The 12,952-nt window shown below is 40.4% G+C and overlaps 1 protein-coding gene across 1 annotated transcript in view; it reads right to left on the bottom strand.

Annotated features, from left to right (window-relative positions):
* Window positions 1–6: 6 nt before the first annotated feature.
* The window catches only part of PITPNB (phosphatidylinositol transfer protein beta), a 60,576-nt gene continuing 47,630 nt past the window's right edge, over window positions 7–12,952 (bottom strand). Inside the window, exons 9-12 of the mRNA XM_024120514.3 lie at window positions 6,698–6,808; window positions 4,752–4,874; window positions 1,299–1,384; window positions 7–109 (exon numbers count right to left, since the gene is read on the bottom strand). Coding sequence (XP_023976282.1) covers window positions 1,337–1,384; window positions 4,752–4,874; window positions 6,698–6,808 — 282 coding nt within the window. The 3' untranslated portion in view covers window positions 7–109; window positions 1,299–1,336. The remainder of the gene's footprint in view (window positions 110–1,298; window positions 1,385–4,751; window positions 4,875–6,697; window positions 6,809–12,952) is intronic.

The following is a 12,952-nucleotide window of genomic DNA, read 5'->3' as shown; positions in this document are numbered from 1 at the left end:
TAACCACAAGCACACGTCTGGGAAACGTCAACACTGCAAGACATGGTCAGATTCTTCTTCACTCATCACTGGCTGCACTTGTTCCCCTTACTTGACCTTGATTACGTAACTGTAAGGAAAGCGAGACAGTGCAATGTGTTAAAATACAGAGAGACGCAAAAAATGTTAGACCGCAGCTTGTCACAAACATTCTCTAGGAAAAAAATCCTCAGTGTAACAAAACTTCTGGCAGACAATGCACCCCAACTACTGCATTTTTAACATTTAATCTCTTGATTTTGGTCTTACTAAGGGCATAATATTTTGTTTCATCAGAGGGAAAATAAATTAGAAGCAGAATCACAGAAACTCAGAAGACCTTAATGAAAGTAATAATAAATTTTTAAAAAACTGTAAATGAACACTAAATTTTAAGAAAAGGGCTTTGGAGGAACCCTGGCAGAGTTCATCCATTCTTATTTGGTATTTTTCTTCAGGACTGAACATTTCGTTTCTCCGGTGTTCAATAATTAAAGAGCAGGTAGCACATGTCAGGGGGCAGCGAAGAAACAGTGGGGTAAGAAGTGTGTTCCGTCTTGTCATTTTTCTCAATAAACATCATAGCTCAATATTAACAAATGACGACAGTGTACTGCCGATTTTTGTTTTTCATCCTGGTTTCAATATGTGGGGGTAGATTTTGAGGCTCTTTTTTTCCCCTCTAGGAAGATCTCTTATCTAGGCATATAAATCTGTGTGAAAGAAATAAGACCATAGAAATATTTTACACTGTAAACAAAAAGCAGTGTATTTACACATATTAAAGATAAATGTAAAGATAACTGAAAAGTCAACATGAAGGAAGACTTCCTGATATTCAAAAAAATGTCAACTAAAATGAATTATTGAGATTGGCCCTTATGGCATGGGATGAAGGATCTTTGACTTTAAATGCTTTTACTTATTTCCTTACTAACCACAAATGGTCCTAGTGAGAAATAGGTCAATTAACTGGCTATCGATGAAAACTCAGCTGGTTTCTAGGACAGTGCTGCATGATGAGTAAGTGTATTTGGCAGCTGGATTCTAACCCGTAACACTAAGAACTAATTTAGGATTACTAAATTCAACCCCTTCCACAGATAAAATTCTTACAGAATAATAACTCAGGTGTTCACTGTCAATGTCTGAAATATACACCTCTTACATTCTAAAAATTAAACCATACTTAATATGTTGTCTCCACTCAGCAAGTTAACTACCCATTACCAAAAAGGTATTGGTTTTTAGACATTCTTTTTACCCAGGTCTTCACTTACACAGTTTGATATTGTCTCTGACCCTACGGGGGACTCATCTAGACATCAGCAGCCGACGTGCCTCGGACGGAACCCTTCTTACGCATCTAAACGTAAAATAAAATCATAAGCTGCTGAAATCACAGACTCTAAATTGGGTTAGTAAGCAAGGGGAGAAAAAAGATCTAGACGAGATTGTGAAGTGACCGCTGCCTATTTACAAGCATATCCACATTAAAAATGAAGTTCCGAGGCCCTTCTAGTTACCTTGATCTAAAGTAAATCTTGCAAAAGGCTTTTCTTACCACAGCACAAAAAACGTATCTATTCTCGAATCTAGGAAACAAAAGCCTGTAGACTGATGATGTGAAATTATCAAAGATAGCCAGGGTAAATGAACTGTTCACTAATACAGTGTGAGAAAATGCCCCGATGGTCTGGTTCACCTTTTCATAGTCCCTGGACCAGACAGGAAGCCATGAGGTGTGGCTACCTCTGGCTTCTGAGACCAGTGTCCCTCAAAGGAGTTCTTTACAGGAAGTTTATTAAAAAGAGGGAGGACAAAAGGAAGAACAAGCGAGCACAGGAACAATGTATGAGAAACAGCAGACACAAGGACAGGCATTAGCAACAACGGCCTAGAGACCACTCAATGAGAAAATTAAGAATGGACAGAAAAGGAACACATGTAATAAACACATTTCTGAAGCTCAACCCTTCCCCCCTTCTCCCGACCCCTCTTGAAGGTCCAGCTGAGAACAGGCATAACGTTGCCCTAAGTACTCCTTCAGTTGCTGGGCCTAACCCCAGTATTCCTCTGCAGGATTACAGGCAGGGGCATTCCTCTCATGCCTAACCTCTCGAGATGCTACGACTTCTCTCCAGGGCCAAAACCCATTTGAAAGAAATCCAATTCTTCAGATATTTGCGAGTTAAGAAGAGAATTATAACACATCAAATTCTATCATCAGGTGTCAGGGAAACAGGACCTCAAGAAAAGGGGAAATTCCTCCATGGTGAAGAGGACTTGAAAATGTTAAGCCTCTTCAGGAGGCAGGTGTTTTCTGGGTAGGCATTTTGGCCTGTGGGCATATGATGCTGCCCAGATTGAGAAGCTCACAAACCAACTGTTAGGACTCAGAGCAGCAGCAATGTGATGCGGAATAAAGCACTCCCCAGTGACCTAGAACAAAATAAATGGGATTTAACATTAAGATGATCAGCATTTAACCCTGCAATTTGACTTGAAGTATTATTGAAATATTTAACAAAGAAACTGCCATGGATTCCCAACCCTGAACCAATGACAGATTTCTACCAACTTTATGAGGGAATTTGTCGGTTTAAGCCATGTGGATACAATAATGATGCTTTCTAATAAACTGGGCTTCTGTGTAACACTTCTTACACCTTCTTTTCAAGTGCGATTCCCAACTCACAAGTAACAGATGTGCATGGAGAAGCAGCTGAGCCTGCAGGCCCTCTGCCACAGGTGGCAGCCACAGTCACCACCTCCTGTCAGGGCTCTCCTGTTGGCGCTGTGTTCAGGCACCTTGAGACTAAAAACTTGTGAGGGAAGTAAGCACTCCCCTGGGGGAAGACAAGGCCTCGGCCAAGTTCGGTCCGAGGGGTTCAGAGCCCAAACCAGGGAGGGCTCCATTCGTTACCCCTTCAGCCATCACCACTCTTCCTCGTGCTATGGACGGGCCTTCAGCATAGAAATCAAAACCACATGAAAGCCTCCTTCCTGAGAGTTCGAATGAATAAATATAAGTCCATTTTCTGTTTCTTCTTGGTGTTGGCAAATCGTTTTTTGGAGATGCCAAGGCAGTACCATAAGCTTAGTGAGAATGAGTGTGTAATCCTGCTGCTTTCTTTTTGATGTTCAGCTGACACCGGCTGCTCGGAGGGGTTGGAGGCAGAGGTGGCAGCTATTACTGGAGCCTGGAGCACCTGGAAGGAGCAAAACCAGGCAAGGCAGGAGGAAAGGGACTAAGACTGGGTGGTGGTGAGGGGTGCTTCTCAGAGAAGGGAACCTGACTCTTGAGAAAGGGAAGACAAAAGTGGGAGAGAGGCATTGGAGGGAAGGTAGCAAATACCCACAACTTACTCTTGTCCGTTTAAATATTTTGCCTGGGGCCAGCCTAAAAATAAGGGTGTAAGGGATGGTCTTCCATGCTTGCCATCCTATCACCTTACTCCCAAGATCTAGAACTCAGAGCCATACTATTAGTATGAGAAATTGAGGTCAGAGAGGCCTCTACTGTCTGGCCTGCAAACCAAACCCCAATTTATAATGTTGTCACTATGGGAAAACATGTTCCAAATCTCAAAAACTGAACTTAAGACTTTTGGAACAAAATCCATTCATAAGTTGGAGGCTGCTTAAAGTTTACTTTATGTATAAGATAAGGTTAAAACGTTTTATTGCCTTATAAAGAAAATATGTCCTAGTCCTCTCAGAAGGTTTGTATAAAGCTAATTAGAAGCAGATCTGCTGTAATCACCAAAAGTAAGCAGTTTTAAACACAGATTCTTTACAATGCTATGTGCCAGACAAATAGATTTCCTTCTGTGCCAAAGAACCTGATTTGTTGCCATTCTCCTTTGATTAAATGGAGTTCCTGCCTCACACACAGGCGTTCGTCAAACACTCCCGCCCGCCCACGGGGCTTCCCAAACTGGGACTGCTGGCAGGACTCTGGATGCCTACATGGAAACCACAGCCTACCCTGGACATTCCTCGGGTTTACTTCCCCCGTGGGGCCTTACTTCCAACAGAAAAGAAGTGCAGTCCAGAGCAAAAGCAAAACCAGACGCATGCAAGAGTAAGTCAGGGAAGAACCCACTCTGGGAGAAAGGGGGTGCTCTTGAGCTGCAGGGTCGGCTCTCTGGTGCAGGAGGAGCTGGCATGGGCTTAACTTTGAGAAATGGCACGCAGACCTCCAGCCCAAGGATCACCTGAATTTCTGCCTAAAGCTTGTAAGAAATAAGGAGACACTGCCAGTTGTGGGATGGGAGGAGGCACTTCTGCAATCAATGACAATACTACTAGCCTTATCTTATCTACAGAATAGGGAACTAGGACTTACTCTGCTAGCATTAATAACTTACTGCGATAACAAAATGACAAAGGCAACTTGGCCTGATAAAGTGAATGCCTAAAAGGACTGCGAACCAGGCACCAGCATGGACAACCAATGCATGAAAAAGAATACAAGACCGCTGAACATTTTACACGTAACAAATTCTGGATCAACAAAGTTCTAGTTTACTTTCACGAAAGATGCTCAACAAAAGAGAAATCGGAATAAAAGGATATTAGTGTCTAAGAAACTAGATTTTGATTTTGAGGATATAGAGATTAAGAAATGTCTTTCAATAATACTTTTCCTAATTTTAAGTCTATACTTATTAAGCACACAGTTTTAGAAAGGGGAAATTAGAGAATTTCCCCAGAATGGGAAGTCTTACTGTTTCTAGTTCTTTCTGAGTTTCATCTTCCATTCTCCTAATGTCTTCCATTGTCAGATCAATCCACTTGTCAATCCAACAAAAAAGCTGGCGATGAAAGTTTGTAAATATCCTTTTTTCTTGCTTTTAAAACAAATAAGAAAATGATTATAAGACGGCAAAACTCTAACACTGATAACATATTAACTTTATATGCCCTAATTAACCCATGAAATCTACATATTCTTGGTTTGAAAAGACCACTATTTCAATTAGTGAAAATCTTAATTCCATCCTATTAACATTTTGTAAAACAAAATAAAAAGAAAAATCTCCCTTTGAAATGTGAAACAATCCTCCTTGCAAAGGCATAATGATTTACCAGAAACTGAAAACAAATGTGGTGGGCATTCTGATCCAACACCAACTCCTGCTGGACCCGACTTATTTTTACCTTTTTCTAATGTCAGTGACTAAAGGTCAACTCGATTTCTTCTGCTATAAAACCATACACTGTCATTCTTAACTTCTCTGCAATTCAAAGAAATATTGTGAGGTAGAATACAACATGTATTTAAAGAAGAGAGTCCTGGGTTCTTTAGAATAAAAGGTTTTATTAAATTAAGAATTCTTATATACTCTCCATTAATTTTTCTGCTCTATTGTTACTAGGTACATATATATATATATATATATATATATATATATATACACACATATATATATACACACACACATATATATATTTAGTGGCTTTAACATATATAATTAGTGGCTTTAATTGCTGGATTATTTAAGTTTTACTACACTTTCCCAAGAAGCGAGAAAAGTGCAATAAACAATGAATACTTCAGTACGTTTGGACAATCGACTTAAATTTTTTTTTCCATGAACAGGATGGACTTCATCAACTACATGTGTACCTTCTATTTGTCAGAACTGGATTGTTAATCTATTATTGTGATCCAAGAGGAAGAAAAGAGGCCAATATTTACAGAGTGCCTACTGTGGCCAACGGCAAGCAGGCCCAAGAATAATGAAAGTTTCCAGCACTTTAAGATCCTTTTTTTTTTTAAACATATTTATTGGAGTATAATTGCTTTACAATGTTGTGTTAGTTTCTGCTGTATAACAAAGTGAATCAGCGATATGTATAAGATCCTTTTAAAAAAAATGTTAAGAGCAGTTACAGTTTAAAAGTAGAAAAGTTACAGTGAAACTCAGATGCAACTAGTTGTAGGAAGTTCAGAGATATAACAGGGGCCTCTATATAATGATAGTGGAATGAACTATTCACCCTATAGGAAAATTAAAGACCAAAGAAACTTTCCATGTTCCTCACACGTTTATACAGCCATGTGTTTCTATGCAACTGCAATTCTCCCCTTTCTACATCAAAATACTTGTGTTACTTTCAGCTGAATAAAGAAGACATAAAAAAGAGGTAATTAGAATTTGGATCCTCAGATTATGTCACCCTAGGTTCAGCGTAACTACTCTCAGTGAGGATCTCTGAAGAAGACATCCCACCAGAAGGTGGAAAGTGCACATGGCACAGAAAGTGTCAGGAGAGACCTGTGTGCAGGGGCTATCAGCCGAGCTGGGACAGAGGAGCCTCAACATCAAGGCGTGGGCTCTCCCTCCAGCCAGTGCCAGGACCCCAGGTCCCCTTGGAGACATGCTGTATGTGGAAAGGGCGCTCTACAGAAGAGCTGGGCAAACCATCAGGAAAGCACTTTGCACCAAAACCCACTATGCTTTTCTCCAAAGAAAGCCCCTTAAAACCTCTGCTGGCATCTGTTTTTGCTGTTTGTAGGCAGAAAAAGGAGGGCAGAGAGGAATTACACAGAGGGGCAATAATTTCACCTAAACGAGAAGGAAAAAGTGGCAAAAGAGAAAATATACCATTAATAGCTACTTCAACTCTTAACCTAAATTTAAGTCACCACGCTCTGAACAGACTTTACCTTCTGAATGAAGTTTTCTACTTTGCTTTGCAGTCCCCACCACTTGAATTTGATGGTCACCAGCTTATAGGCACACATCTGAGGACAGTCAGGGTTGCTTGCCAGCTCCTTCTGCATGAGGTAAATTGAAAATGGGCAATCGTGACTTAAAATTGACTGCTGCGTAACAACATCACAGACGTACATGAAGAAAATTACAATCTCCTATGTGTTTAATTCAGGTATTTGGAAATCTGAAATCATTTTAGCAAAAGCAGCGGTATTCCCCTGCTGCAAACCCTCCTTCCACAGACCAAGTTACTTCCTGGCTCTACAATTTAATAGGCGCAGTGCTCCGCCTCAAATTACACTATTCATATTTCACATTAAACACCAAATTCAATTCACATCATATCAATAGTGAGCCTTTAATACGTAAAGGTTCTCATAACACCATTATCGCGCTCCCACCGTGGATGTGGTGAGGTCTCATCCATTTTATTGAGCCTCAATAAAAAAAAACCATGAGGAAGATTAGTTGTCTTCTAGTCTTCAAACACTGGCAAGTGGAGGGGCACTGTTTTTGGGGTTTTTTAAAAAATTTATTTATTTTATTTATTTTTTATTTTTGGCTGCGTTGGGTCTTCATTGCTGCGTGGGCTTTCTCTAGTTGCGGTGAGCAGGGGCTACTCTTCATTGCGGTGCGCAGGCTTCTCATTGCAGTGGCTTCTCTTGTTGCGGAGCACGGGCTCTAGGTGCGTGGGCTTCAGTAGTTGTGGCTCGCGGGCTCTAGAGCACAGGCTCAGAAGTTGTGGCGCACGGGCTTAGATGCTCCGCGGCATGTGGGATCTTCCTGGACCGGGGCTCAAACCCGTGTCCCCTGCATTGGGAGGCAGATTCTTAACCACTGCACCACCAGGGAAGTCTGGGGCACTGTTTATTAACTGAGGTATTTTTCAACCGAAAGGGGGGACATTTAAAGGGATGTAGCAGCAAAAGTGATCTATAATTATCAAGTATTTGAAGGCAAATCCCATACATCCGGACTTTAACTTCCATAAATGATTACACCTCATAGTTTAAATGTAGTAGGGAATCAAATCAAGAGTTAGGGTAAAAAAGGAAAAATATTAAAAAAAAAAAAAAAAAGAGCAAGGGAGAGAGATGGGGGACTATGTGGACAGAAAAAACAAAATAAAATGTTCGCAATTTACTTTCATAAGAAAACATGAAAAAGCAATTAGAATTTGGATCCTCAAAACATGTCACCCTAGGCCCAGAGTATAAAAACTTACTCTGGATTTTTAGGTTCAGCATAAATAAATAAATAGGTGGAGAGAAGGAGAGAGATGAGGCAGAAAAGGGAGAAGAGGAGGGAAAAAACAAATACGGCAAAGTACTAACAACTGTCCAATCTAGATGGAGGTGCTTACTGTTCTATTCTTTCGGTTTTTATCGCTGCTTCTGAAATTTTTCATTATAAAAACTGGGTGGGGGGGATTGCAATCTATAGTATTGCTGATGATTTCTGTGAAACTTAGTGCAGGCTACTGTCCTAGTAAGCACAATATACTAGCATGTTTACTTGGGGGAGAGGGGTGAGTGGTGGGGGAGGGGTGAACCAGGAGCTCACCGCACACATCAGTGTCTTCACCATGGACTCACTTAGCACCACTGTTCTCCCAAGGTGGTATATGCGGGAGACCGATCCGCTCCCGAGCTGACCGAGGAGAGAGCCTGGGACGGGCCCAGAGCAAAGGCAGCCATCGACCTGCCTCTGGAGCTCCCAGTCTAGCATGGAAGGCAGGTATGGTTCAAAGAATCCCAGGTGACAGAGGCAGACTGCAGGTATGGTCTAGGGAAAGGGCCATCCAGTAAACTCTCAGCCCCAGTTCTGGTGTAATTCCAAGAAGAAAGCTATGTCTCAGGACTGTTGTAAAGACTAAATAAGGCAGAGTATGCTCTGTGCTTAGTTGGTGGGACTCGAAGCTTAATACAGATTAGTTCTCCCTCCCTTATTCTTTAATAGAGTTGTACCTACCACCTTGAATTTGCAAAACAATTATAAAATAAAGTTTCTCAAAAGAGTAGAAAGTTATGAGGACCCTTTTTATAAAAACTAAATTACAGAGTGAAAAGATTAAGCAGCCTTTTACAAGCATTCTTCCCTTTTTCACCACTGTTCTTAGCTTCACACAGCACTCAAATTGCAGTGCTGGCGTCAGTCACACTGTGTGCCACTATCACTTCTTGTCAGCTTGCACTCATACACACCCCACACTTTCAGTAAGTTCGTTGTGTGTGAACAAATATTACTTCCATTCAGCCACACGTACATAAAATTTTAAAATGATGAACTTCTAGGTCTTATTCTAAAACCTCAAGATTATTCTTCATTTACACAATCATAGCAACCAGACCACATTTTCCCCCCAAACCCTCAATAATGTTCCAGTGTCAAGTGAATTCTATGATACAATATATGAAAAAATTCTATTTTGGTATTATTAATAGGACTCAAAGTTCCGTAGAGTCCTGCATGACTGATCAACTTTTCTCAGAAAATGTCTTCTGTGATAACATTTCATCTTCTGAATAATGACCTGGTACATGGATTAAATCAATGAGGCAACACCACAAGCATTTAAATACAAACATTACATACAGCAAACTGTCCTTTTGTAGGTGAGTTCTATGTCAACAGAAGGACTTGGCTAGCTAAGCTCTAGTTTTCCAATTTCCTTCCCATTAAACAGAGTACCAATGTGAAAATTCAGCATGGATGTGTACGTGTGCACATGCGCGCACACACACATACCCATACTTTATGAACAAGTTTAATTCAGCAAGTATTAAGTGGGCACCATTTACAATCCAATTTGTGCTAGGTGGTATTAGAGGACACACATGTGGCTGGTAGAGAGGAGAGTGATGGTGTATAAAAATAATGATGAAACCACTATCCTTGTACCAACAATCCCTATCAGAAGGGACACACCTCTGTTGTGGACACTGTGGCCCCAGACTAAAATCACATATTTGTAACTCCCCCTCCCGTCCTTGACCTGCAGACCCAGCACTTAAGCTGGGCTCTGGTGTCTGTAAGAGCAGTCCACAGCCTTCCCCAGGATGTAGCGAGCTTCTCAGTACCCAGCCTTATTGAAATAATGACAAGGTTGGTCTTTTACAGATCATTTTTTCAATAAGCAGTGAGCCAGAGTGGAGGTACTCTCTAATCCAATGAGTGTCACTGACATGAAACTTTCACATGAAATACAATTTGTGTGTATGTAGAATAAGGCACTTAAAACTGTGAGGTACACCTGCCAAATGGGTAGTGCTAGACTCGGAGTAAGGGGACTTGGGTTGCAGTTCCCATTTTGCAGAGTAACTTCCCATGTAACGTGGGCAGGATCCTTTACCTCCCCAAGCCTTACTTCTCTGTCAGTAGAAGCAAAGGCTGGGCTCACTAGAGCTTTTCATCTTCCACTGACGTGCCACTAAAAGCAGGGGTGAAGGAGTTGAGTGTGAGGGTCGGGGTTGGCCCAGGGCTGCAGGGGGTAAGCTCATGTCCCTGACATTCAATGGCTTGTCTTACAACATCCTATAATTTTGCATTTTATTCTATAATATGCTTAGGCTTAACAAAATATCCTCCTGCCCACCTACTCAGGCTGAAATTTCCTCTTGACTGAGAACCTCTGATGCACCACTGATTAGTCCTAAGATACCTTCCAGATGGAACATTCCAAGGTCCTATTAATTACGGGCTACTGAGAGCTTCGTTCTCAAACTCCAAATCATTGGACACCTTGTACTAAATGAAAACCCTGGGTGTTTCTAAAACACCAACTCTTCAGAATTTCCCCACCATTTTATAAAAACAGCAGGATGAAGCATGGTTCTAATTAAAGAGTAAGCTAAATTTAATACACACATGCCTATACCAAACCGGGGCTCCAAGAACAAAGCACACACACGTGACTTCAATAATTACCCAAGTTTGTTTCTCACATTCTTTCTAGTGACTTTGGCAGGCTGCTCAAACCAATTAAAGTACTACTGGTAATTTACAAAGTAACACTGGTCTATAGCATTTAGTTTAAAAACTATAAGTGATGGGACAAACAAGAACCAGTTATCTGAGCTATCTTCCATGGATCTAAAATGTACATTCAGTCTCAATTTGCTTTCTCTTTTCCATCCAATTTACAATTATTTTTTTAAAAAAGTGCAGGGAAGAATATGTAAAGCAATTAAAAAAATAAACAAGTGAACAAACAGCCTGCTGCCTTTATTTCTTGGCCTAATTCTCCACAGTATCAATACTCTAGTGTGAGGTAGAGAAGGTGACTTACAGAAACATAATCTCAAAGATCCCTGGGAGAAAGATGAGAACATAGAAGCTATGTATTTTTATCAGCTATTATTATTAATATATATGTGATATTTAAAGTCTTACCCAATTCTAAAAATGACTTATTCAATTCACCTCTTAATCTGTACTATGGTCTTAAAACTAGTGACTAAATTAAGAAAATAGCTTTAAAAGTCTCTTTTGGGACTTCCCGGGTGGTGCAGTGGTCGAGTCAGCCTGCCAAAGCAGGAGACGCCGGTTCGATCCCTGGTCCAGGAGGATCCCACATGCCGCAGAGCAACTGAGCCCGTGCGCTGCAACTACTAGGCCTGCGCTCTAGGGCCCATGAGCCACAACTACTGAGCCCATGTGCCACAACTACTGAGCCCGTGTGCCACAGCTATTGAAGCCCACGCGCCTAGAGCCCATGCTCCGCAACAAGAAAAGCCATCGCACTGAGAAGCCCGCGCACCGCAACAAAGAGTAGCCCCCACTCGCCACAACTGGAGAAAGCCCGTGCACAGCAACGAAGACCCGACACAGCCATAAATAAATAAACAAACAAACAAACAAAGTCTCTTTAATGATGACACAGAAAATAGTAAACTTGACTACATGTGGTAAATAAAAGGTAAAAGAATCCTTTTGGCATAATCTTTCTGGGGTGGGGTCTGACACTACGTAATTAAAAAGTTTTAAAGCTGCTCGTATCCTATATATACCATATACCCTTTAACCTGATAATTCCACTTTCAGAAATGTATCCCAATTCATCAGGTAAGAAAATAACACTGTAGATTTTTTCAGAATAGCGAAACCTTGGACTTACTAAACTCAACACCCACTGAAAGAGAGTTGGTGAAATACGTCATAGTTCTTCCAAGCAATCGGCTACTATGCATACAGCCATTAAAAACCATCTTTTCAAAGAATGTGAAGAAAAAACATAATACGAATAAAAATAGGTATCTATGTATAATATAAACATCTACAGCAAAATAAACTGTGAATTAAGAAATATAACAAATAGCGGTAATTAAATGCTGAGACCACAACTGACTTTTATTTTCAAAACTTCATAAATATGTATTATTTTATAATCAGAAAAAAAAAATTAACATGCTTGAAAAACAGACTCTAAAAAAGTTTTTGCCTTCAGCTGAGTATTTTAGGACAAAGATTTACTTCACCCTAAATTATCTGGGTACTATTTTAAATCTTCATTCATCTTTGACTATAAACAATCTAAATATTTTCCTGCTTCTTTTCTTTTTGATGTTTCATAAATCAAAGCTAAACAAAATCAAGCTAAAAGCTGAATTAAGATCTTTAATACGTAACTTTAGTTCAGCCCACATTTAATTTTTCCTCATCTTAAACTTCTAAAGCAAAAACAAGGTATACATGTAAAGTATTATCAGCTTCAGAGTTATCAGAAGTAGTCTTGTGAAAAACATGTGTAACCTTTAAAAAAATGTGAAAAATCTCAATGGGACAAATATTTGCAACCCCACATTCAGAGCAGTGTTTTAGAATGCAGAGAACCCAAAGAAGTTTCAGCTTGTCTGCCCAGCCTTCACGGGGCTCGCTGCTGGCGCAAAGCAAAGTTTCCTCTTTGGCCTTAAACAATACAAATGTTTTCTGATTCTTTCCTCCTCCATCATTTGAAAAAATAACCCCAAAGCAAATAAAGGCAAAATCTGAATTCAGATCATTCACACCTAATTCCAATCCAGCCCAAACCTAACACTTCCTAACCTAATGTAGCAGTAAATAAAATTATTCTGATGAAAATACAAGTTTTGTACAGATTATAGCATGAAAATGTTAAAAAACAATTGAAAATAAAAGGTAAAGAGGGGCTTCCCTGGTGGCGCAGTGGTTGCGCGTCCGCCTGCCGATGCAGGGGAACCGGGTTC

Source organism: Physeter macrocephalus, chromosome 19, assembly GCF_002837175.3.
Source record: "Physeter macrocephalus isolate SW-GA chromosome 19, ASM283717v5, whole genome shotgun sequence".
In the NCBI taxonomy this organism is placed as follows: Eukaryota; Metazoa; Chordata; class Mammalia; order Artiodactyla; family Physeteridae; genus Physeter; species Physeter macrocephalus.
This window is presented reverse-complemented; position numbering and strand designations above follow the sequence as displayed.